General features: G+C 57.0%; 1 protein-coding gene across 6 annotated transcripts in view; it reads right to left on the reverse strand.

The window, feature by feature from the left end:
- Positions 1-1759: 1759 nt before the first annotated feature.
- The window catches only part of COL16A1 (collagen type XVI alpha 1 chain), a 50463-nt gene continuing 26760 nt past the window's right edge, over positions 1760-25462 (reverse strand). For 4 of the 6 annotated variants that reach the window (XM_057703637.1, XM_057703615.1, XM_057703606.1 and 1 more), the window contains 29 exons: positions 23859-23912; positions 23592-23624; positions 21979-22095; positions 21853-21894; positions 21685-21771; positions 20824-20868; positions 19906-19950; positions 18126-18179; positions 17537-17590; positions 16941-16994; positions 15477-15521; positions 15314-15367; positions 15010-15045; positions 14585-14647; positions 12138-12209; positions 11898-11951; positions 11173-11217; positions 10921-10965; positions 10546-10599; positions 10087-10140; positions 8001-8051; positions 7592-7681; positions 6085-6120; positions 5434-5478; positions 4377-4565; positions 3996-4062; positions 3080-3256; positions 2824-2901; positions 1760-2086 (listed from right to left, as the gene is read on the reverse strand). In XM_057703637.1, the coding sequence (XP_057559620.1) occupies positions 1884-2086; positions 2824-2901; positions 3080-3256; positions 3996-4062; positions 4377-4565; positions 5434-5478; positions 6085-6120; positions 7592-7681; positions 8001-8051; positions 10087-10140; positions 10546-10599; positions 10921-10965; positions 11173-11217; positions 11898-11951; positions 12138-12209; positions 14585-14647; positions 15010-15045; positions 15314-15367; positions 15477-15521; positions 16941-16994; positions 17537-17590; positions 18126-18179; positions 19906-19950; positions 20824-20868; positions 21685-21771; positions 21853-21894; positions 21979-22095; positions 23592-23624; positions 23859-23912 (2043 nt within the window). In that variant the 3' untranslated portion in view covers positions 1760-1883. The remainder of the gene's footprint in view (positions 2087-2823; positions 2902-3079; positions 3257-3995; positions 4063-4376; positions 4566-5433; positions 5479-6084; positions 6121-7591; positions 7682-8000; positions 8052-10086; positions 10141-10545; positions 10600-10920; positions 10966-11172; positions 11218-11897; positions 11952-12137; positions 12210-14584; positions 14648-15009; positions 15046-15313; positions 15368-15476; positions 15522-16940; positions 16995-17536; positions 17591-18125; positions 18180-19905; positions 19951-20823; positions 20869-21684; positions 21772-21852; positions 21895-21978; positions 22096-23591; positions 23625-23858; positions 23913-25462) is intronic. The other 2 variants (XM_057703646.1, XM_057703621.1) reach the window with 1 other exon arrangement.

The raw sequence follows: 25462 nt of genomic DNA on the forward strand, positions 1-25462 counted from the left end.
TAGTATGAATTTGCCTCAAGAAGAAAAGTGAAGAAAGCATCCTTTACTCTGTAAGGATCGATTCCCTGGTGGTCCTCAGAGGGGATGAGTTTGATGTTTCCTCATAGTGATTTTCCCCCTCTGGCCTTCAAAGCCAACCTGCTCAATTCAACAGCTGGCCCTTGCTTCTCTTGCTTTCTACGTGTGCCAGCGTGCTTCTCATCGTGAGGCCCATCATCACTTAGTGCTTCACAGACTGGGTGAAAAGGAAGCTGGCCTTCCAATGGGAGCACTTTAACATCTGTCCTCATCCGCTGTCCAAAACTGGCTGCTACTTCAATGCAAGGGGATGAGTTTGCTTTTTAATGTTTTATGTTAGAACCAGGGTTAACTGAGAATTGCTGGTGAGAGATAAAATGAGAATTGGCTCCTCCTTTATCTGGAAACATCATGTGAGGCCCTTGGCATCCTCAGGAGTCTGCCTGATTTCATTTCCCTGGCCATCAGCACACCTCTGCTCCTGGCAGGAAAAAAATAGGGCAAAGGTTCTGAAAAGCTCTTGGTATTTGGGGCTCAATGGGAGAAGGGAATTTTCAAAACTGTGCTGGAAATGCCGGCTCTGGAGAGCTTTGTCAGCCAGTTTGAAGGCTTCAGGCAGTGTGGATACGCCTCTGGACTCTGGGTACGTTTCTCAGCCTGCTCTGTGATCCCTTTGAAGTTTATCCAACTTGAATAAACCTTCCAGAAAGCTGGGCCAGTAAAAAGGCTTTCTTTGGAAGTCCCTTTGGACGTGCCCTGTTGCTTTCTCACAGGGCAACCAGCCCATCAGGACAAGAGATCTGAAAAGCAGAAAAGGAAGAAGCTTGAGATAGAACATTTCTATAATATTCAACTTGCTGTCTTTTTTTTTTCTTTTTTCCTTAGTTTTTTTACACATGGAGAAGGAGGCAGAAGATAGATCACCAAAGTCTCAGTGGGCTTTGAGGACCATGAACTCAGACCTTGCCTGTGACCCCTTTGTACTGATGCAACCCGTTTCTGAAGGCCTAGGCTAAGATGTACAGAAAAAGCACCACACGTGCTAGATTAACATGGAATAACAAAAGATGCCATGTGCAGTCCAGGAGGGCTGGTGACAGGGCCATGCACTGGTACAGGCAGGAGTTTCCATGTCATTTCCTGGAGAAGCATTCTCTGGTTGCCTGGGCCAGGGGCTGCGGCCTATCTTTCCCCCTGTTTGCACAGGCTTTCTAATCATGGAATTACTGGAGCAGCAGGAAGAGACCGTGCATGCTTGGAGGTGCTGTCAGGCAGAGGAATGCACCTCAGCACCAGGTGGCAGTTCCCAGGGTGCACCCTGGATCGGCTTTGGGTCATACCCAAGAAGTGAAGAGGGTGGGTAGGGTACCAAACACTGGTTTCTTTAGGTAAGCAAAGAGGGAGGGGCCTTTATGAGCTGGAAGTGAGGTCTTCAAACCCGCCTTTGGCTCATTCATGGGAAGAGGCTAAGCAATGCCCCTTCTCTGACTTGGAGAAGAGTGCCATGAAGGACAGGACACGAAGGACAGGACACGAAGTCCAGAGGCCCAAAGGAGGACTCAGAAGTATCCGGAGAGGAGAGCTGAGCTGCGGGCCCGCTGTACAGCAGCACCCCACAGCTTCACCGGCTGACCACAGACAATGAAGGAAATGCCCTCTTTTGACCCTGGGACCAAATGACAAGAGGAGGATGACAGGGAGATGCAGCTGTGGCCCCAGAGAAACCCCTTTGGAAGTGAGATTGCAGACAGTTTTGTTTCTTTATTTATTGATAAAAAAATATTAATAGCAATTAAAAACCCAAAACCTATAAGTTTTAGCCATTTGTCCCCAATGGAGTCCTTCATCTGACGGAAATGGTGATTTCAGCCAAAAGGCCCCTTCATGTTTTTCATGGGTGGGTACTCTTGCTCCATTGGCATGGCCCCAAAGCAGTCAGAGGGGTTACAGTGGCCGGCCTTGCCCGGCGGGCCCATGGGGCCCTGGGGGCCAGGGATGCCAGGAATGCCTTGCTGGCCCATCGGCCCAGTTGCGCCCATCTTGCCATACCCTGGAGGACCTTGAGGACCTAGAGAGGAAGGAGTCAGAGAAGGGAAATCGGGGAATCCAGATCACAAGAAAAGAAGAAATAATAGTCATGGTAAATAATACCTTACATTTGATGAATATTTCTCTGGTTACACCACAGTCTCATGAAGACCTTATCTGATCCTTACATTAACTTAACGATAACAATAATACTACTGGCTAGTTTCATTCTGAGTTTCCACATGCCAGGTGCCAGGCACAAGGCAAGTGCTTTTTCTGCATTATTCATTGAATCTTCACAACAATTCCATGAGAAAGGAACTGTTATCTCATTTTGGAGATGAGGACACAGGCTCAGAGAGGTCACCCACATGGTAAGTGGTGAAGCTACATCTCAGAGTCAGGCTATCAAGCTTTAGTCATTTCTCTCTTAGGCTATCAAAGTCATATAGCCAGTAAGATGATGGGCAGGACCCGGACTTGCATTCCCTGGCCCCATCACATCTGGCTCTCTTTCACTGTGTCATGCAAGCCCAGGTTAGGACTTGAGGGCAGGCACTGGGTCTTACACCCCATCCCCACCCCCCCCCACCCCCCCCACCCCCACACACACACACATCCTAGTAGAGTATCTTACACATAGTGGCATTACTATAAATGTTGGTTGATAGGCCTCTGGTTATTTGAGGTTCTACATAACTATGTTATAGAAGGAACATAAAGAAAGGTGATGTCAGCTGCTCCAGATTCATGGTCTCGAAAGCTGGCTTTTCCTACCTGGGGGGCCGGGGAGACCAATTTCTCCTGCAATGCCAACGCCAATGTCTCCCTTTTCACCTTTGGTGCCAGGCAATCCTGAAATGAAAGAAATAAAATAAGATGTCTCATCCTGAGTAGAAAAAATGACACACCCAGTCAGGTTATTTGAAACACATATACACACAAATGATATATTCGCAACAGACCTCATGCAATGCTCATGTTTGCCCCCAGGAGGTAGGTATGCACCTCAGTAACCAGAGGGCAGACCTACCTCTCATCCCGGGTAGGCCCTGACGTCCTTCTCTGCCAATCTGACCAGGAAGCCCAGGTGATCCCGGGGCGCCTGGCCGGCCCGGGGGACCATCCTTCCCTGGGGGCCCTGGTCGTCCCGGAGCTGCTGCTATCTCCATGGGAAACTGCATCCTGGAGGTGTAGTAAGCCATCCTCTCTGTAAGAAAGGACAGGGACAGGTCACAGCGTGCCCCAGGGACTCAGAATGACTGTAGATGCTACTGACAGGCCGCCAGCATGGAGTCCAAGACAGCCTTTCTACAGAGGGATGTCAGAGCAAGGAACGTGTGGGTGGATCTCTTAAGTGGTCTCCTGTGCCCCTGCTGCCACATCGCTCCCCACGGTGAGCGTCCTGAAGCACAGCTCTGATTACAGCATCGCTCCTCTCCAATAGCCTTCATTGGTTCACCGCTGGCTTCGGAATAAAGTCCAGACTCCCTGCTTGGTATTCAAGGTCTGCTTCCCAAGCAAGATGTCTCGCCCCTTCCTGAAGGGTCCACGTTTCCCCCAGTCCCTAGCCTATCGATGCTGGATGAACAAATGAACAGAAAAAAAAGCTTACAATGAAACCACAGCAGCCTTTTGAGAGCTGCTGCTCGCCCCTCTATTCAGAGCTCACTCTGTACAGACTCATTTGATATCAGTTTTCTTGTCTGTCTCCTCTGCTCCAGTGGGGGCTCGGGGAGGGCAGGAGGGAATCATTCTGTCTCTGAAGAGAGCAGGTGACAGGGAAGGCTGAAGTCTCATGGAACATATGCCTGTTGTTGGGGGACGCGCGGTAAGATGGGCGGGCGGGGGTGGGGATCGAGCTTTAAGGCGAAGGGGGCGGGGCAGGGTGGAGACACAGCGGGGAAGCGCAAGCAGCACCCACGGCCACCCAGCCGGCTGCCAATCACCGTCAAACATTTTCATGATCTCTTGTCTGATGAACCTCTTGATTTCATCATAATTCACCATGTCTCCCTGAGGAAAGAGAAGAAACCTGCCTCAATGATACTTCCAAGCCTGGGGCTCATCTCCCCTGGGAACAGATTTCATGGACATGAAGGATGGGGTGGGGGGCAAAGGTCCCAGGAGCCTCCCGCAGATACTTAACCCAATGTCCCAAGCCCCCTAAAGTGCTACAAAACATGTCGTGAGTCAGTTCCGTTTTCTGGGGAAAGGATCCCAGAAAGGACCCCTCAACTCGCCCACACAGTTAAGAGCCGCCCGTGTGGGGGTCATGCTCTTGCCGGTAGTGTATCGACAGAACCCATGGCTGCCAGCCTTCCCCTTACCATGGAGCCGGGCACCCCGGGCAATCCGGGGCTCCCTGCAGGTCCCGGAGATCCAGGGTGGCCTCTCTCTCCTACAGGACCTGGTGGCCCAGAAGGTCCCATAGAGCCACTCTTGCCAGGTCCGCCAGGCATGCCAGCTCTTCCCTTCTCTCCTGCCTGGCCCTTCTGTCCTGAGGGTCCCGGGTCACCCTATGAAGACAGAAAGTCACCGTCTAGCATTGCCAAGTACTGTCAAGTCTACCTCACGATGTCTCAGCAACCTGCCCTGGTCTCCAGCCCCCTACCCGGCCCCCAGCATCTCCCTCTGGACTGTGGCCACAGCATCTTGACAGGTTGCCCCATGTCACTGCCCCCAAAGCAGTCCTTCTAAAGGACAGTTTTCATGTTGTTACTCCCTGCTTAGAAATTCTGATGGCTCCCAACTGCCCTCAGGATAAAGGTTTCTAATGCCTTGGCCAGGCATTCAAGGCCACTCGTGATGTGGTCCTGACCACATCTTCTCAGCCTCATTCCCCTGCCCTGCTCCTCCAGCCACACCTCACTAGCTATAATTCTGACTCAGCCATGTGTCTTAGTCTTCCCCACCTGGACGGCCTCCCCCTCCTCCCTCCCCAGTGCACTCCTCCTACTCAGCTGAAGTGTCCCTGTTCTCTGCGCAGCCTCCGTGATGCCCCAGGCTGAGCTGCCTGCTCCCTCCCTCTGACCCCACAGTGCTACGTCTAACCTTCTTCAGTAAAACCTGCCACGCTCCAGTGTAAGTGTGTCTGGACTAAGTGGGCACCTATTGTTCAGGGACCTCTGTTTGCCCAAGGCTGGGGCTAGAATGATTGAATGAAGGAGCGAAGGAACGTGAGAGTTCCAATCTCCCAGCCATAGCTAAGAACCTCGGAACAGCCCCATGTGGGAAGTTTTCAGAGAAGAGGTTGCTCCAAGTTCTGCCCACTTTTTCCCCGCCCACTGGCCTTCCTGTGTCTCCTCTCCATGGCTAACGTCAGAGCTCAGAGCTGGGCTTAATCAGCTCATGAGCTTCTCGCAAACCCAGCCACTGCCCACTCACCTTTGGACCAGGGGGTCCATAGAGTCCCTGTTTTCCAGGGGGTCCCTAGAAGAAAGCAAAAATCAGGGGTCAAGTCTGGGCAGCATCTCCAAGCCATCCAGGGGAGACAAGTGCCGTGAAAGGACCTCCCACAGTGTTAGGCCCCCAGGGCTGTGTCCACCGGGCTCTGTGTGAGAAAGGATGACGACCTCCCTGCCAACAAGAGGGGGACAACTGAAAGGGACACTCACGCTCCCCGGAGCGTGGCCTCATATGATCATGTTGGTTGGGTTCCTTGTTACAGACAAAAAGAGGTGAGAGGTCAAAATGAAAGGGAGGGCCTAGCAAGAGCTGGTGCCCAGGAAATGTTTATTTGGAATTTTATTATCATTATTATTATCACCATAATAATTATTATTATTGGCTTTTTTTGACCAGATATATGTTTAAAAAAAAAAAAAGAGTGAAAAACAAGGCTCACTCTCATCCTTCTCCCCTAGTCCCCAGTTCCTCTCCCCAGAATCACAAGGGTACCAGTTTCCTGTATGTCTGTCCAGAGATAGTTTGTGCACACAGGGAGCTTTTACTGAATGAATGAAGAGGGGTCAGGGCAAAGCTAGGAGCAAGAAGAAGCATCCCCAAGAGAAAAGGAGAAGCCCAGCACAAAGGTACCTCTTTGCCAGCTGCACCATCTGTACCAGGTTCACCCTAGGGAGTAGAGAGAAATGGAGCTACGGTGAATGCCAACCCAGCTTGGCACTTCATGCCTCACCTCGCCCCCCCCCAGGCATGGCCAGTTCCCTCAAGGAGCCACGATCCGCCACACCTTCCCCAGGCCATGGAAACTTAGACCCCACCCCACACTCCAGCCTGGTCCCGGCCGCCCCCCCGACGGAGCTCTGTGGGGAAAGAGCAGATTGCGCCTGCCCTGCTCTTTGCTTGAGATCCTGGCATCTCGCACATTCCTTGGCTCCGAGTGTATTTTCAGTGTTGCTGAATGAAGGTGTGAACTGTGAACCTCTGTCCTTGATGAGGTCCCAGAGATCACCCTCAGTGTCCGCTCCCTCCCCAAGACAGGAGAGGCTGCCTCCTGGGCCCTGCCCACTTCTAGCGGGACACTGGGGAAGAGGAATCTGTGATTGCAAGGCAACTGGCAGATTCATCCGGGGACCGTGGAGACTCCCGAGCCTGTAGGCAGGCGGAATGGAGGGTTGGTGGGACTTGCCTGCCCAGGGTTCACGGCAGAAATCAGATGAATAGGAGGCAAGACTCGGCCCTCTTGGCAGATGGGCCAACCGATTACTCCTGCATGGGCTGGAGCCACCACCCCGTTGCAGGGCACCAGCCCTGGAGGCATTGCTACTGCTCCCCAGAAGGAAGTCTGCTTGGGTGGAAAGCACCCTGGCCTGGGGGCTAGGAGACCTGGGTCCCTGCCTCAGTCCCCCAGGAGACGTTTCATCCCTGAGACTGGCAGTCAGTTCCACTTGATGTGGTCCACCTGTCTGCAACCTTTGAAAGAGGGAGTATTGCAGAGTGGCTCTGGACACAAGTTCTAGAGTCAGGCAAGCTATTCCACTCGCTAGCTGTGTGACTCTGGGCAACCTACGTAACCTTGCTGAGCCTTGGTTTCCTCATCTGTAAAATGGGACAATCAAACCTACTAAATAGGGTTGTGGTACAGATGAAATGCCAAATGTCAAGCACGTAGGTCACCATTCAGTACATTGTCAGTGACCAATATATCACAGCTCTTAGTATAAACACTAGCTGACACTAAGGAGTAGTTTCTGAGCTGCTGAGGGAGTTCCAGCCATAGCGCTATGTTTCTGGTGCCTGACACTTACAGGTTTTCTGTGGTTACCAATAAGCCCCCTGTGGAGGGGTCCACGTGGAGGGGGGGCGTGGAACAGGGGCCAGTCTCCCCTGTCTGACCCCTAGTGGAGGGATCTGCACAGCGGTGCAGGGTCGGAGGCAGCGGTCTGCTGTGTGGTTGGCCCAGCGCTGGCTTGCACAGGTTGTCCTTTTTTCCAAATAGGATGTGATCTTCAGGCACAAGCTCTGGGCTGCCATCATCTGTGCTAAACACCTCTCCTTCCCCAGAGACCCCAGATGTGCAGGGCTGTGCGCAAAGTCCACTGGTGTTTTCTCCCGGGCTGTGCCGTAAGATGTGGGGTCTTACCGGGGGACCAGGGTGTCCAGGGGTACCAGGCTGGCCTGGAAGGCCTGAAAGGCCCCTTTCTCCAGTGGCTCCTCGGTCTCCTTTCGGGCCCTAGAGAAAAAGAAGGGGATGACGACAGGGAAGAGTGAACCCCACACAGCCAGAGGCAGACACCGTGCGCCAGGGACCATGTCCCCCATCCCTAGGCCCCACACGGGGAGGTGGTGCTGCCTGCACTTGGGGAAGGACCTGGGATGGCCTCCAGCCCTCTCCAAAGGTCTTCACCACAGGCTGGTTAGGGAGATGCCTGGAGGCAGGAGAGGCCGACACCAGGGAAGGAGGGGGTATGGGGACACGCTGCTCTCCACCCGCAGCAGCAGAGCAGGGCCAAACTCCGGGGAGGGAGGGACGAGGGGAGCACGTCACTCACCACTGCAGAGATCCCAGCTGGGCCTGGCTGGCCTGGAGGCCCCGGCGGCCCCTAAAGAGAGCGAAGTCAGTGGGTTGGAAAGAGGCTCCAGTATAAGGCCCCGGGAGGTGGCGTGGGACCAACAGCAGCAACAAGCCCTAAACTTGTTATGGCAGCTCTATTCTCTTCCCTGAACCCTCCTTCCTTCTGCTCCTGCACTTGACCTGTGCCACAGCTGAGGCCTGGGGGCTCCCTGAGCAAACAAGACCCTCACGCCTGCCACACGCCGAGTGGTAGGTACATCTGGGGCCCATGCTGAAGGGATGATCTGGGAGCCAGAGCCAAGTGCAGAGGGAGTAAACTGCGTGGTACGTGGGCCTGGATGTCTTCTGAGTATCCCCTCCCCCCACCCACCCCATCCTGACTCCCTGACGCCTTCCTTCTGCTCTGTAGGAAGAGCAGAGACCAGGAGCCTTTCTCTGTGCAGCAGGGGGTAAGGGACAGGGACTTGGCACTAACCACAATGTCCTCGCAGATAAGCCCCAAGCGCCCTGGTCCCCTGCCGCTCACCTCCCACTGAACACTGATGAGCTTCAACCACGCAGGAGGGCTCCCGCCTGCCCCATCTCTCCACATCCCACCCCGAGGCCCAGCTCAAATGTCACACCCCTGGTCAGAGCCACACTTTCTCTGAACCCCAGTGCACACAAGTCTCTCTCAGAGCACTTCCCTCCACGCTCCCAGATGGAAAGTTCCAGAGGTGCGGGCTCTGTTCTACTCATCTCAAGCCTCCTAGGGCACGAATGTCCAGCACTGGGACTGGCACACAGCAGGGGGCTGGGCTGGATGGACAGAGGTGGGAAGAGGAACCCTGCAGCCCCCCAGTGAGTCTCCAATGCCGACACAATTCAGAGTATGTGACTCCTTCTTTCATCTGTAATGTGGTGGGGACAGGGCTAGACCTGGGGTCCCCAATTCAGGGTCTCTGGACCCTTGAGATCCATAAAAATACTGATGAGGACCCAAGAGTTCCTTTTTTGGGGTCCTGAACTATTTTTAACATTTCCAAAAGCCTTCTGGAGAGTGTAACATGCCAGTGTATTCCCTTCTCTCTGGAACCCCACCAGCTCGGCGCCATCACGCTGATCAAAGGCGCCCATTGGCAGTCGTCTGTGTTACAGAGGAGTGAAGTAGACGGGAAAGCCATTACTGCTTAATAAACATCCTCTCCAAGCCACCCTTTCTCAGTAAATACACCACCCACTCAGCCAGCTGCCCAAGCCAAACAGGAGTCATCCTTGATTCCTCTCCTTCTACCGCCTCCTCCCTCCTCCCCAACCAGGTCATTAGCGAGTCCTCTATCTCCAAACACTGGTGGGATCTGCCCGCTCCGCCACCATCATCTGCCTGCTGATACCTCTGTTTCTACTTGCGTGCCCTCCCCTTCCTGCCCACACCCCCCAAGGTCCTCCACCATCTGCATCACGTCCTCTCCCAGCTCGGCTTTCCCGTTTCCACTCACACCCTGCTCGCACTCCACTCCCGCCACACTGATGCTGGGGCTCCCCAAGCCCTCCCTGCCTCAGGCTTTTTGCAGCAGCTGCACCCCTGCCTGGACGCTCTTCCCCCACGCAGCTCAACAGCTGGCTCCTTCTTGTCATTTGGGCCTCTGCTCAAAGGCCACTTCTCTGGTAAAGTCACCTCCCAGGCCCTCCCTGACATCACATCACTGCCTCATCCTTCCGCATTAATCTGTTTGTTGTGCCTGCGTGGAAGCTCTGGGATCAGGGGACCTTGTCTACCTCACTCGTTGCCGTAGCTGAGGGCTTGGAACAGCGCCTGGCATGGAGCAGGCGCTCAATAATTATTTGTTGAATAACTGAATGATCTTTGTTTGATAACCAAACTCAAATGTGCCCAGAAAATAAGAAAATGGCGAAAAGCCGGGGAGCCGCTGGGTTGGGTGAGCCCAGAGCCCCTTACTGCTCTACGTGGCTGGCGCTGCTCCTGTGTTCAGTTCTTTCAGGTCGTCACCAGCGTGCCCACCACCACCCAGCCCAATGCAATCCAAACTCATAGAGACAGAGACAAAAACAGATGAACTCACAATGTGGCCGGGGGGGCCGGGTCTCCCCTGGGGTCCCATGGCACCAGGCTCACCCTGCAGGAGCCGGAAAGAGGAAGAAACGACACAGAAACAGACTTAGACACACACGCTGTTAGGTAGGAGAGCGCCGAAACAGAGCAGGTGGGACACCGATGGCCAGAGGAGCTGCGCTGAGCCCTGGCCTCTAGGACTAAGCCTTCCGGGGACAGGGGACCAGCCCTGCCCATGAGTATGGCTCAAGGGGGAAAGTAGAGCCCAGGTCTTTATAGGTTAATGATCCAACAGCCTACAGGGAGGGGAAACCGGTTATAAACCTTAAGAGGAGGAAAGTCAAGATGTGTAGTGTTGGGCAAAACCTCCCCCAGAAGGCCAAGGAGAGGCGGCAGCCACTTCGCCAGTGAAGGGGGAGGAAATAGTTGCACCCCAGACTCAGCTGCATGCATAGACTCGAGCCCTTACCTCCGCTCCAGGGCGGCCACTGCTGCCCGGGGGACCTGGATTTCCACAGTCACCCTGGAGGAGAGAGGGGCAACTGAGGCTCACCAGACCTCCATTTGGCTCCCCCCACCCCAAGCGAACCCCACATCAGAGGTGTCCTGCCACATGCCCCGACTCCGGCCAGTGGCCCTCTGATGCCCAGGCTGGCAGATGACAAAGCCCCAACCCAGTCCACCAGGCACCAGTGGCCTCAGCGGGCCTGGATGCTGGGATGGATGGCATCTCAGCCAAGGATCGGGTGGCACGTCCACTGCAGCTGGGCTGCCACATCTGCCCAGGGTCAGACCTTGAGAAGAGCCAAGAAAACCTGGTTGGCAGAAGTCACCAGGCCCTTACCTTTGGTCCTGGGAGGCCGGGATGGCCGGGTTTTCCCTTGAAGCCCTGAAAGAAAAAGCAAGAGCTGTCACTCCCCTTGCCTCAAGCAGAGGTCGCTTCCCACTCCCCTTTCCTCAGGTTAAACAAGTCAAATCCGCCCAAAGTCATAACATGGTGCACGGGGGATGTGGATTTGAGCTACCCCGCCCATCAAGGCACCTGTCCAGCTTTGGAACCTCCCAGCTCCCAGCTCCTTCCGGCAGCTCAACTTACCGGGGGTCCCATGAGTCCGGGGGGACCAGCAGGACCAGGGTCCCCCTGGGGAAAGAGACCAGAGGCACTGAGACGAGCTTTGTCCAGCGTGTACCCATTCATTCGCCATTGTCTCCCCCTTTCTCCAGCCCCTCCCCCAGCTCTCCCAAGACGGAAGGATTGCCACGTGGGGCACAGGGAAGACCCCCAAGCCGGGCACAGCCCCTGACTGGTAGTGCACCCTAAGTCCTGGCTGTGGACCTGATCCTGGCCCCTTTCTGAACCTCAGTTTTCCTTCTTTCGGGTACAGAAGGGGGTTGACCTCGATGCTCTGCCCTTTGCCACGGCCCCATCCTTTTCAGATGCCCCAGCAAAACCAGACACAAGGAGCCAGGGCCACGCAAGTCCTTCCACATCTGCAGCCTATTCTTTCTGACACCCAGCCTGGTTTCTTTAGTTGATTGAGTTTCTGGGCATGAATTCACTCCCTTCACTGCCTGCCTTTGGTGAGACCCAGCTCATTCAACCCAGTTAAGGATACCAGGAGAACGGAGAAACCAAGGGGCTCTGGTGCCCTCAGAGAAGTGGGGTGCAGTGAGAGGCATACTGAGGGAAGGTGGGGGCACCTCCTGAAAGAGGTACGTGGGGTGGCGGGATTCAGTTCCCTTCATCAGGTTTCCCTTGACTTTGGCTCTTGGAGAAGGAAGGAGAAGGAAGGGAGTGCCCTCTGGGGCCCACCATCTCACCCTCAAGCCAGGCTTGCCATCCTTCCCATCCAGACCATCCAAACCGGCGGGGCCCTGGAAACGGGAAAAAGGCATTTCTGCAGGCCTGTGCTGGAGCCCTAGGAGGTGAGAGGCCTGACCCAGCACCTCCACCGTCTCTGGCCCCTCCACCCCTCACCCAACTCCCACCCCTAAAACACACACACACATACAAACACACACATACCACACACTTGTCAGGCTAAGAGGGCACACACTCACCTGAATTCCGGGAGATCCTGGTGGTCCAGGGGGACCAGGCAGGCCTGATGCGCCTCGAATTCCTTCACTGCCCTGGAAATGAGCCCCCCAACAAAGTCAGCAGAGCTTTGCCCCCCTCCCTCACCTGACACACATCAGCAGGACAACAGACCCTGGGCCATGGGGGCTGGTGACCACTGGAAGTCAGGACAGCTGGCTTCGAACCCCAGTTTGGTCCTGGGCTAACTGGCTGTATCCCGTACACCACGTCCTCAAGAAAATCTCTCTCCATCTGCAAAGCATCCCCCTTTCTGCACTGTTCTATGAGGAAGAGACAGAGCCTATTCGGTCCAGCGCCTTCCTCAGGGTTGACTGAAGACTGGTGTGGTGGGTGCTTAGTGATGTGGGCTGAACTGAAGGCACACATTCAGTTCACATCGATCCCAGCCAGGTGCCAAGCACTCTGTGGCCTCTGATTCCCCCAGATGGAAAAAGGGTGGCCCCTGCCCTCGAGGGGCTCACAGTCCAGCAAGGGTCACAGGCCCAGGACAAGCAAGGGCAATGCCCGTGTGCCCTGTGAAAGTAAGGGGCCATGAGGGTTCAGCAGAGGGCACAGCTCATTTTGGTCGGGGTCAGGGAAGGGTCACAGGAGAGTCGGCAGGTGCTGGGCTCTACGGCTGGGATTTGGGCAGGTAGAGAAGGAGAAAAGGGCGTGCCACAGGGGACTTCAGGAAAGGATAAAGATTTGGAGGTGCTCACACGCCTGGCCTAGCTGGGGTGGGGGGAGGGGGAGAGGAGGCTGGAGGATGGCCCTGAACCCTGTTCTAGACTTTATCAAACAAACTGTTAGTTTTCAAACTGTACTTCTCAGGGCCCAGGGGTTCCTGGAGGAGCCTGGAGAGGTTGGGGGCACACAAAGTGGAGGCCCAGGGGATGGGACTCCAGGACCCCAGCCCTTGCCTTAGCCAGAGCAGCTCCACTTGTATCTGTTTTATAGATGGAGCGCTCATATGAGATTCTGTGTAGCCAAAAGCCTCGGGGACTAAAAAATAAAGTCTGAAAACACTAATACAGGCACTGGGGAGCCACTGATGGTTCAAAGCAGGGGATTGATGAGCACGAACATGAGTTTATCAGAGAAGGGAAGGGAGGCAGGTAGCTAAGTGGGGAGGTGGCAGTGTTTCTCCAGTGGGGAGAGGGTGGCTGCCCTGGAACAGTGGCTGTGGGGGTCGTCAAGGGGAAGGGATCCAGCTAGAGACCCCACCAAGGGGGAACAAAAAACCGCTCTCGGTGGCATTGCAATGCTACCAGCTACCAGGAGGGGTCAGCACAGCCCCAGGAAATGGCAGCCCCACAGGGAGTCAGGATGGAGAACCGCTGGCCAGAGGTTTGGGATTCTCTGCAATGACCAGCCTAAGGAGAGCAGGCAGCACTGGGGTACAGAGCCAGCACAGAAGACTCTGGCAGGGCAGCCACCCAGATGCCCCACAGAGAAGGGAAGGGAGGTGGCACCCGCCACTGCCTCAACCGTGGGTGATAGGTGCTGGCTCTGGGGAGGCAGCAAGGGGCCTGGGGTTCTCCTGAGCTGGGAGGGAAGTCTTGCTATGTGTCTTTGGGACACCCTGAGCCTCTCTGGGCCTCATTTCCTCACCTGAACAGTGAGAACCTAGACTAAGGTGGCCCTTCTAGAAGTCCTTTTCAGCCTTCAGAGGAAAGAGGCTCCCCAAGAGGCTGCAGACCTCCTGCCCCTCCCTCTGGGCCATGATCCCCCACCCAAGCTTAGAAGTCACTTTGGGGCCTCATTACACTGCCTACCTGTCACGTCTGGAGAGCCCAGAGGATGGGCTGAGGCAGGGACGTCCCAACGTTTATCAAGGCGAACCCAGGGGCGGCCAGTGTGGGGGGCCCCCCGACTGCTGCTCCTTTCCATCCTTGTCACCAGGTCACAGGCCACGCCTGCCCTCTCTGGCCCTTGGGGACAACCTGAGCATGGCTTCCCGGGAGGCCCACTCCCCTTTCCTGCTCTTGTCAGACCCAGAAAGCAAACACCTAGAGCTCCTCCTAGTAGGGCCCGGGGTTCCCAGTCTCGGATGTGCTTCCCCCCTTCCTTCAACTCCTCGCCTTCCGCTGGAGGAGCTGCAGCTGGCCCGGGCTGGCCCACCACTCACGACACCCCTCCGCCTCCTCCCCACTCATCCTCTCCCATCAGGTGGGACCTCGGCGGCCCAGAGGCCAGCGGGCACCCTGGGCCCAGCTGTCAGCTCTAAGGGCCCATTGGTCTGCCCTGGCCCTGTTGCCCTACAGCAGTCGCTGGGCCCATCCTGGAGGTCTCTTTCCCCACCCTTGATGCAACTGAGTTAGTCCTTGAATTTCCGAAGGCCTGATGCTAGGGGGTGAGCGGACAGACAGCAGTGTAGGAGATGCATGGCTCAGATCTGTGACTGTGGCCAACTTGGGGTCCTGCTCACCTTCTCCGCTTGGGGGCCGGGTGGGCCAGGTGCTCCAGCTTTGCCTGGGAATCCAGGGGGACCCTAAATCAACAAAGGAGCAGGCAGGAATGAAAGCAGGGCTGGAAAGGAGCTCCCATTCCTTCTTTCTCCTGGGTGTGCTTCACCATTATTAATGTGATGCATTTTGACTTCCTAGAAACACCACCCAGGAGCATCACGTCTCACTGGGCTGCTGGGCTGCTGGGCTGCTGGGCTGGGGCCCACCCAGGAGGCCCTGCTCTCCAGGTCCTGGCTCCTGGAATCAGGCCTGCCCACCCAGGCCGCTCCTCCTGTGCCTCTTCCCTCCCCTCCCCAGGCCCACTCTCGCCCAGCCTGGCCTGGCCAGGCCTGCCCCTTCCAGATGGGATCACATTGCACAGAACTGGCTTTGTGTCTGCACTCACCGGTGGCCCTGGAAAGCCTGGCTGGCCTTGAAATCCCTAGGGGAAGAAAGCAAGGGACAGTTTGCTGTGCCACTCTCCCCTGCCTGGCTGCCCAGATAGAAAGAATGACAGGGTAAGGCTGCCGCAGGTCATGGACCTCATCCTCCACTTTGCCCTAAATGGCTGGCAGGTGAGGCTCTGGGCACGAGGTGAGAGGTACAGCTCTAGGATGGTGGGGACTGGGAGGCCAGAGCTGGTCACCCCTCAGTACATGAGGGTGACCACCATGGGGAGGACAGCCAGATAGGTCCCTGCCACCACTCACCTGGTCGCCTTTCTCACCCGAGTTCCCTTGGGGTCCTCGCTCTCCTCGGGGGCCCTGTCACCACAGAGAACAATGCATCTGGAACCCAATCTTCCTCTCCCCATTCCCCTGGGCGGGATCAGGGATCCCCATGTCCGCATCTCCCTGTACCTTCCTCACTCACCGCTGGGCCCGCGGGACCTGGGAGGCCTTCAGATCCTGGTGGGCCCTGGTGACACAAAGAAGCAGAATCGGTCACTCTGGGGCAGGTGGGAGATGAGGGGATGGGGCAGGGGACGGGGCACAGAGCAGAGGCAGGGATGTGGTGGGAGGCCCCTCTAAGCGGCGGGACTCCTCTCCCTGGTCTGTTCAGCTTCCCTTCCCTTGCCTGAGCTACTGAACCAACCTCTTAACTAGTTCTGCCACTTCTTGGTTCACTCTAATCCAGCCAGCAGCAGGCTGCCATCTCCTCTTGTTCAACACAGCTTGGATTATAACACTCTTGCTCCAACACCCTCCATGGCTCCCCTCTGCCAACCAAATGCTGGGTTTTCAGGCATCCTGTGATCAGATACTAATCACCCCTTTCCTGCTTCACTTCCCTCTCCTTTTCTTACCTTCTGCCTGGCTTAGTCAGACTGCTGTTCCCTGAATGCTATACATTCATACCACTGGGCCTTTGCACAACCGTCCCCTCTACCTAGAATGCCCACCATCCCCACCCTTTCTAGGTCTCTTGAAACCTCACCAAATCATTCCACAGCTCAAATCTGTTCCTGAGGTGCCCCAACCATGGTGTCTCCCTCCCACCCTCCACCCCCAAATGCCACCCCTCAGAGAGGCCTCCCTGACCCTCTCTGTCTAATGCATCCTGTTCATGGCTCCAGCTCCTCACCCAGTTTGATTTGCTCCACGGGTCCTAGCTCCATAATTTATATGTATCCGTTTATTCATCTGTTAATCCGCCTGCCCCACTGCAAGGAGCTCCCTGAGGACCAGGAGCACAACTGCCTGTTTTATCTACCAAGGCATCCTCAGAACAGAGCCTGGCACCCAGATGGCCCAGGAGAAAGATTTGTGATTGAATTAACACACAGTGGGGTTTGCCTCACCTGCATGTGAGAGGGGGGAGCTAAGACAAAGGCTTGGGAGGTTTGTCACAAACTTGGGTTCAAGTCCAGGCTCCGCCCTAATTCACTAACGAGCTGCAGGACCCTGCGTGAGCCATGTCACGTCGTGGGCCTCCGTGTCCCCCCCGCCTCAGCTCCTGGGCTCCATGTGGGGCCAGGGAAAGGCCGGGTGGCAGAGTGGGGTCCAGGGTCCGGGGCCTGGCTTTCCGGCCCGTGGGCGTGGGGGGTGGGAGGAGGTCCCCCGCCCGCTGACTCTGGCGCCCTGCCCCCAGGCAGCCCCTCGGCTGGGCTGCACTGAAACCTGCCGGGAGTCTCCGCCTCGCAGCGTCCGCCCCCGCAGCCAGCAGCCTGCAGCGCCCACTGCTTGAGACGCAGCTGGAGCGACTCAGGGGGCTGGGAAGCCGGGGTCACGTCTCGCGTTCACGGGCGGCTGGGAAGCTCTCCAGGCGGCGGCGGGGGCGGCGGGCAGGGACCAGCCATTTGAAGCCCTTCCTCCCGCCCCCGGCTCGCGCACTCACCGATTCTCCCTTCTCTCCCGGGGAACCCGCGTAGCCGCGCTCCCCCTTGATGCCCTGACAGGCAGCAAAGAGAGAGGGAATTAGCTCCGTGGCCGGCCCGCCCGCCCGCTGCGGGGCGATGCCAGGGGTGGAGACTGCAGCTGGCACACAGACTGGCACTTAGAGGCACATGGCGCCCAGGACCAGGCCGGGGGGCCAGAGGGGTGGGCTGCTCCCAGAGCGGGAGCGCTCAGTGGAAAGGGGGTCACATCCACCTAGCAGGCGCCTCCGCAGGGCCTCCCCAACTCACCCCCGCCCCTCCCGCCCCGGGGGCAGACCTCCGTCCTCTCCAAGTCTGGGCCGCTCTGGGTGCTCAGAGAGTCGTCTGGCCCTGGATGGGCAGCGACTGTAGTGGGCCCCCCAAAGCGGAGAGGTGGGCCCAGCTCCACTACCAAGGGAGCTTAGGAGAGGGGGCGGGGGAAGGACGCACAGCCTGGCAGAGACACCAGCTGAAGTGCTTGGAAAGGAGGGAGCCCACTGAGGATGCCCAAGTGTGGGCCTGTCCTGACCACCACCCCACAGCTCAGGTACCCCCAGGCCCGGCTCTCCTTACTCACAGGCAGTCCTGGGGGGCCCATGGCACCTGGGTAGCCAGGTTGCCCTGGAGGACCCTGCAAAGACAGACATACATGATGGACCAGCCCCCCAACATTTCTGACCCCCTCCCTGGGTATGAGGGCAGCCAAGGCCAGATGGCCTGGAGCTGCCCTTCAGCGGGTGCCCGCCCACCCCGGTACAGCCACTGCCTTGGGCCATTTCCCCCAGACCCAGCTTCCCTCCGTTGTGAACACCACCACAGGCCCGGACCCTGGCAGCTGAGCCAGAGGAGAAGGCCCAGGGCAGGGGATGATGAGGCCCGGGGTGCAGGGAGTGGAAGGGGCGTGCTGAACGCTGCAGGAAGACGGAGAAAGCCCCAGCGATGGGCGTGTTTGCCCCTTACAGGGAGTCAGGGCACACGGAGCTCAACTTCCTCTGATCCCGAGGGGTTGTGAAGACCCCAATATTGAGGGAATCAGGGCCGAGGGGCAAAGAGTTTCAAAAGAAGGAGTCCACCTCCCACCTTACATCCAGCAACCATCCCCAGGGGCCCAACCTCTGTCTCCCCAGGGCTCTTCATCTGCCTCCATCCCCTCCACCTCCTCTTACCGGTTCCCCCTTTTCTCCCGTCGGGCCCCTGAGGCCTCGCTCTCCTTGAAGACCCTTGGAGAGAAAAGTCATGAGGACCTGCAGGGGAGGGCAGTCCCCACCCAGCCCCTGACGCCTCCTTGCGGCCTGCAGCCCTCTGTTCCCACCCCAGTCAGAGGTGGGGGGCTGCTGGTGGCCCCCCTAGTGTCCCAAGCAAAGTGACCATAGAGGGTGTGCCCAGCAGGGAGACTAGCAGACGTGTAAACTCCCCACGTGAGGGTGCTCTCGGGAGCGTGCCTCCCAAGACAGGTCACCGCAGAGATGTGACCGCCCGTCTGGTGCCCCTCAGAAGGTACTTCTCAGGTGACCGTCGCTGGTGTGCCCTACTGTGATCACGGTCTGGGGTGCACCTTTAGGAGGGTGACACGTGTGCTCCCCCTGAGGGGCAGCTGTCAGGAGAGGTGTCCCTAGAGTGATGCTCCCCACCAAAGTGTATCACCCGACTCCCAACACTTACCTGTCCAAGCCCCCCACCCCAACCAAAAATCACCTTCTTTTAGGGATGCTGGGGAGGGACATGGGAAGTCTCCCTCCAGAGCAGTCCCTGTCACTTTCTAGGTGGAAAAGGATATCCGTTTCAATCAAAGCCAGAGCCCCATCCCTCACTCCTCACCCCAGCCTTCGTGGCCACACCGCACCATTAAGGGGCTGTGTCTGCCTCTTCTCCCTCGTGCCCTCAAGAGACGGCGCCCAAACCTCTCCACAACACAAGACAGATGGCTAGACGGACAGATGGCCCCTTCACCCAAGCAAGCAGAAACAGACAAGGTCCGGCCAGGATGAGGACGTGGGGACAGATGGAGCTGTGACAAGGAGGGGCCTTGCTCCCTGAGCCTCCATCGCCAGGCCTGGGAGGAGAGGAGCCAGGCCCCGGGAACAGGAAATCTGACAAACAGGAGGTTAGTTTCCATGACCCAGGAGGGAGCAACAGTGAGGATGAGGATGACTTGAACATACTTGTGATGGTGACAAAGGCAGAGCAATTAACGACACCTGGCAGAAGGAGGCGGCCAAGACACGGGGTGCAGAGGGGCAGGGCCCCACGACACCCAGAAACCCTACTGCTGGCATCACATGCCCAGCCTCAGAGCAGACTGGGCCCGGAGCCAAAGAAGAGGAAAGGAAGAGGAGGAAGCTTCCTCTAGGATGATGGGAAAGGTTGCAAGCATGGCTGCCTTGAAATCCCTGGGGTGCCTCTGGACAGCCCTGCCAAGCAGCAGGGCAGCAAACCCATGCCAGCCTACAGTGTGAAGCCCTAAAGCTTTGGCATCTCCACCGGGCTCTGTGCCAGGTGCCTGGCAGAGCCCCAAGAACTACTTTCAGCAAATCTTCGGTCAACACCAAAGGTGGGAGAAGCAGGAGGCAGAGTGAGAAGGGAGGGATAAAGAGGCCCCTAGAGGCACCAGCTTAAAATAAGAAGGTAAAATAGCTCTGGAGGATTTAGGGGGAGAGATGTGTGATTGTGGGAGAGCAAAAGGGAAACGGAAGGGGGGAGAAGAGAGAAGATGAGAGAGAGAAAGCAGAAGAGGGAGAAGGGAAAATGAGAAGAAGTCAGAGACTGGGAGGCTATCCAAGCTGCTGGGACCTCAGGGAACCCGTGTCGTTAGCTACCGAGCCTGCAGGGGGACAACGACAAACACGGAGGAGGGAGGCCAGGGCACGATAGGGAGGGAGGCGAGCAGAAGCCACAGAGACCTGGCTGGCGGGGGGAAGGGGAGGTCGAGCAGCGCTAGATTCTTACAGGCAATCCGGGGGAGCCAACAGCACCAGGAAAACCTGGGGGGCCCTGGTGGGAGAAACAGGCAGGTCACATCTCACAAGCACAGCAACCCTGGGTCACAGTCTGGGGCTGAGGGCTCACGGGGAGAGGAAGTCACGGGAATATTTTCAAGGCAGCTGGAAAAAGAGACTCATCGCAAGTCTTGGCCCAGAAGACATCTGCTGCTCGCCTCGGCTCCGGGAAGAATGGCTCTGCCATCGGCAGAGATGCGCAACGGCCCCCAGAGTCAAACCACCTGCCCACGTCTTCCGGAGTCCGAGTGAAGCCTGGTACCAGAGGAGAAGCCCATCACGCCTGTTACCTGACCTCCGTGGGCCCCCAGGTGGGGGGCCCCCTGGTTCTAAGATGGCTCCCACCAGCCATTTTTTTTCCTCCAAAGAAAGCATTTTTGGTTCTTCCAGGCTTTCCTAGTCACTTCTGTGTTCCTGCCATATCAACACCAAAGAGGACTCCAGGGTAAATGCTCCTAGTCTGATCTTTGTAGGCTTGTCCTAGAGATGGCCCTACAGAGCGATGGAGGGCCCCTCCATCTTAGCGCATAGCCCCTGTCTGAAGGTTGCCACACGCTTTCCTAGCTGCCCAGACCATGAGCCATGGTGCAAAACACAGCAGGGATGGGGCTGCGGAAACAAGGATGCGCCCCAAGGGCCTCCTCTAAGCAGGACCACAGGCAGAGTGGGGCAGAGCAGGCCGGTTCTGGAGATTCGGTGGTGGGAGGCCACAGCCCCGCAGATGCTCTGACGTAGGAAAGGAGAGGCAGTGGAAGTTCCCTCTTTCTGTCTTGCCCAACTTCCTGGAGACAAGGCAGCAGAACGCTGTCTGGGCTTTACAACACCTTTGAGAGCCTCTCAAGCGGACCAGGAAGCCACAGATACTTACAATAGGGCCTGGAGGACCTGGGGAGCCCCTCATGCCGGGTGGACCCTGCAAAGGAAGCCAAGGGATACGGATGAAGAGGCTCAGGCCCCACAGTACCCCGGGGTGTCCACAGCCCTCCTCCCAGCCCGTCACAGACAGAGTCAACTGGCAGCTGCGGTCAGAGCAGGATGTTAAAGCTGATGTTAAACCTTTCATTTGGTTCATTCAATCATCCAGCAAACATTTATCGAGCAGCTATTATGTACTGGGCACTGGTCCAGGTGCTGAGGACACACCGATAAACGGAACAGTAAAATCCCTGCCTTGTGGCGCTTACATTCCAGGGAGAGATGGACAGGAATGAATAGAACAGGCACCCAGGCGGTGCTCAGTAGACACCTGCAGCGTGTTCCCAAACGAAAGGAATACACAGGACGCCAGAGGGTGAGGAGCGTGGGGCAGGGAGGGGGCTGGGGTTCGAGGACTGGGGAGGGTGGTCCGTTTTAGAGAGGGTGGTCAAGGATTGTCTCAGGGAGAAGGTGATATTTGAGCAAAGGGCTGAAGGGGTGAAGGAGCGGGCCCTGGAGAAGAGCTGCAGGCCGAGGAATTAGCAACACCAGGGCAGAAGGAGTGGCCGGGGGCCCGGCGCTGCGAGGAGGCCCGGGTGCCAGGAGAGCTGGTGAGGCCAGAGCAGTGAGGGGCACCGGGTGACCTAAGGCCTCGAAGGCCCCTGAGGGATTCCCAAGAGAGACAGGGAGCCACCGGAGGGCCCAAGAAGACTTTCGGCAGGAATGAAACTGCCCTGGGGAATTGAGATGGAGACATTTAAGTGGAGACATCAGCGGCCTCGGGGCCCAGCCCAGGTGAGGGCCCTGCTCTTACCTCTTCTCCTCTCTGGCCGGGCAGTCCCGGAGGACCGGGCAGGCCGGGGCTCCCTGCACAGTCCGGATCTCCCTCGCTGTTGTCCCCCTGGAGCGGGATGGACAGTGCGTGTGAGCAGCCCCGAGAGGCTCGGGGCAGGAGGTGAAGAGAGGACGGAGGCCCACTCACCCGGGGCTGCTCAGCTCTCGGGCGCTCCCGCTCCATGAAGCACTGCAGATGACAGACAGAGGCCCGGTCAGCGGGGCAGACGGGAGCTCGCCCTGCACCAAGGCCACCCCGAGCCCAGCCTCCTACCCGGGCGCAGCTGTCAAGGCCTGGCACGCCGGGGATGCCGTGGTCTCCCTTCTCTCCATTTTCCAGGAAGGCCGCCGGGTGGGCCGCCTGCCCCTGGACACAGTCCCCGCAGATGCTCTGAGAAGAAAAAGGGGAGGGCGGTGGGCCCAGGTCAGAGAAGGCCCGGGTGGGCTGGATAGGGGAACCCTTCTCCGAACTCAGCCAGGGGCGCCCTGCTGGCCGGCCCCACCCACTCTCTTCCTCCCCAGCCACATCCCTGCGGCAGCTTTGCTGCATCCTCAGGGGACCCGATCCCAACACTGGCTTTGAGTTTCCTCCAGGAAGAAGCTCCAGTAGGGCCAAGCCAACGCCACCTTCCAGACAGGCGTGTGGGAGGAGGCGGAGGGGCCCGCGGAGGGACCATCTGTCCCGGCTGTTCCTGCAACCTGCACCCCCTGTAAGGGCATGCCACGAGGATTTAGACTGAAAAGGCCAGCTCCAAACACCAGCTTCTCTGCCCAAGAGAGCAAAGGAAACAGCTGCAGGAGGAGCCAGCCCTTCGCAGACCGTCTCACAGCCTCTGGGATGGGGCCTGCTCCTCACTTCCCTGGGGATCCCGGCCGTCACAGGCTCCCCAGTGTGCTGGGCCTGACGTCTTCCTGACAAGAAAGTCCTCCTCTTACCTGGAGGCTTTAACCTCTTTGGGTCACAGACCTCTCTGGGAGTTTGATGGAAGCTATGAGTATGCTTCGCCTCGAAATGAAACCTACTAGTGAAAACTAGACTACAGTATCAGAGAACTCAGGAGCCTGGCGTCTATCCACGGCCTGGCAGGGTGTCCATGGAACCCTAGAGGAGCTGCTGCTCCACCTCCACTGTGCACTGCAAAGCTCGATGATAAAGGCTGCCATTTCCTCAGCACCCATGACGCCAGCCTTAGTAACAGGCCTTTGCACATCATCACGTTCAACCCTGACAGTGCAGTGAGGCAGGTCCTCTTATAAGCGCTCTGGAGATGAGAAAGCTGAGGCTCAAAGAGACAGCATGACTTGCCTAAGGTAAGTGGGTCCAATCTAGGACCTTGGTCTGTCTGAGGATGAGGCGGGTGCTCTGTCCACAGGCCCAGGCTTTCTCTGGGCTGTGGGTGCCCGTGGGGGTCAGCACCCCCTGGGGTGCCATCTGACCCCTTCCCCAGACCACATGCAGTTCCTACGGGGGGCCCTCCATGGAGCACTTGCTCACGAAGCCATCAGACGAAATGCTACACGGAGAAATGTCGACTCCTACATTTGGAGTCGCTTAACCACCAGGACTGGGGTCGTGGGAAGTCCAGGGCACTGACCAGCCAATGCTAGAAGGCAGTGACCAGGACGGGGGCTCTGGGGACCAAGGCATGTGAGGGACCCCCTGAGGATGCTGGGCTGGAGGAGGGAAGAGTCCTGGTATGGTCTCTAGAGGTGACGGAGCAAGGAAGGGCTGTGTCACCCGTGGTGCCCAGCATGAGAGGTCAGGCCAGGCCACAGCGTGGCCTGGTCTTAATGCTGTTGGCAGACCCTGGCACAGGCCAACTCTCCCATCAGACCCCAAGGCCCCTTTCCGCCCCAGCTCCTATGCCCTCCCTCTGACTCTCTTACCTTAAGGAGGTGCTGTTCAATGGGCAAGGATCCCTGCAAGAGACGGACACGAGGGCTCAGAGGGCGAGGGGAAGGGGGGCGGAGACCTACAGCATCAGGTGGAGGCTTGAGAAGCCACGTGGCACCCAGGCTTCTCCCAGCCTCGGCAAAGGGAGGGAAGAGGGACCCCCCCCCCCCCGCCACTGCAGCTAAGGGTGTTGACGTGGCAAGCTCAGCCCTGGGAAGAGCAAGGGAGGCGCTGGACAGTGAGTCCAGGCCGGTACCTACCAGCTCTGCAGTCAGCCCAGGCTGTCCCGGCAAACCACTCTTCCCGGGCACTCCCTGCAGCCAAGAAGAGACACGGGACACGGATGAGTGGACACCTCTCGCTAGCCCACAGGTCGCTCTGATTCTTTGTCACCATCGCCACTGCCTCTTCCCCTCATCCTGCAGAGCTGAGAGCCCTGGCTGATGTAAGGCTGACATCGCTTCTTAGCGCAAAAGTCTCCAGACTGTAGGGGGAGCTGAGGAGGCCCAGAGGGATAGGCCCCACAAAACCAGTCCAACTGAGTTCTTCCCCTACATGTTAAAGGCAGTGGGTCTTCTATATAGTAAATAACTATTATATCTTTCTGTGCTAAGTACTTTTCCTATATTTTCTCACTATATTTTCTCATTTAATCACCACAGTTGGTTTTTTTTTTTTTTGGGAGGGGGGGATAGGTGTTATCTCCATCTTAAAAACAAGACAAAGAAAAAAAAACAAGACAAAAAAGAAAAACAAGAAAAAAAATTAAATTTACTTAAAAAAAATAAAAACAAGACGAAGAACTCAGAGAGGCAAGTAATTTGCTAAAGGTCACAGGACAAGCAAGGCACAGAGGTGAGATTCAGATTGAGGACCACGAGCTTCAACCCCTCTCTTCACCACTCTTTCAGCATCATTCCTCAAAAGACCTTCCCCAGGACACCCATGCACACACAGAGTGGAGGCCTGGGAGTCCCACTCATCTAGGTGCAAATTCTAACTGACCACCTGTACAACTTTTGTCAGGTTACTTGGTGGGGGACGGGGAGGAGGGTAGAAATTTCTGTGCCTCAGTCTCCTTTTCTGTAAAACAGTGAGAGCTTGTGGTGAGGCTTTAAGGAGACCACAGCTATGAGGACCTTAGTACAGAGCCTGGCACGAGGGATGCTCAGATTAAATGTTTGCCACCCAGACTCTGTTCCTCTTACAGACTCACAGTGCACATTTGCATATTAAATACTCCATGGAGGCAGGGAGTACATTCGGTTTTAAATCCCCAGTGCCCGCCCGGCCTGGAGGAGGCGTGCATCAAATACACGCTGGGTGAACGCACCACTGTTCACCCTGCTCCCCTGACACGGGATTTCCTTGGCCCTCTCTGAGAGCTGGACTCCCTTCAAGTCCCAGCTCCCAGCAATAGAACATGTCACCCTCCCCGGCACCCCACCTGATTTCAGGCCATGCTCCACCGGGCCTTAGTCAGACCTGGACTCAGTCTCCCCCTGCCCCTCCTGCACCTCCAAGTGCCATCACCCAGCCCTGGTCATTCCGAGTCCCCAGTGAGTTAAGAAGGTAAAGTGCTCAGAGCAGCACCTAGCACAGGGAAAACACCTTGACCGCATTCATTCTAATCATGCCCCTAAATTATCACTCACCCCCTGCTCCACTCCCCATTGCCTATGTGTTAGTTCAAGGCTGATACTCTGTGATTTTCTTTTCCTGCCTGCCCAGAACTATACCTCCCACCTGTTCTACTGCACAAGTGGAGGGCTCCCTACACACCGTCTACTAACTATAGAGCTGCACATTTCTTAATGTCTGTAGGAATGGATGGCGATTACTGGAGTTCTGGATGCCATCCCTG

This window comes from Hippopotamus amphibius, chromosome 1, assembly GCF_030028045.1.
Source record: "Hippopotamus amphibius kiboko isolate mHipAmp2 chromosome 1, mHipAmp2.hap2, whole genome shotgun sequence".
Taxonomy (NCBI): Eukaryota; Metazoa; Chordata; class Mammalia; order Artiodactyla; family Hippopotamidae; genus Hippopotamus; species Hippopotamus amphibius.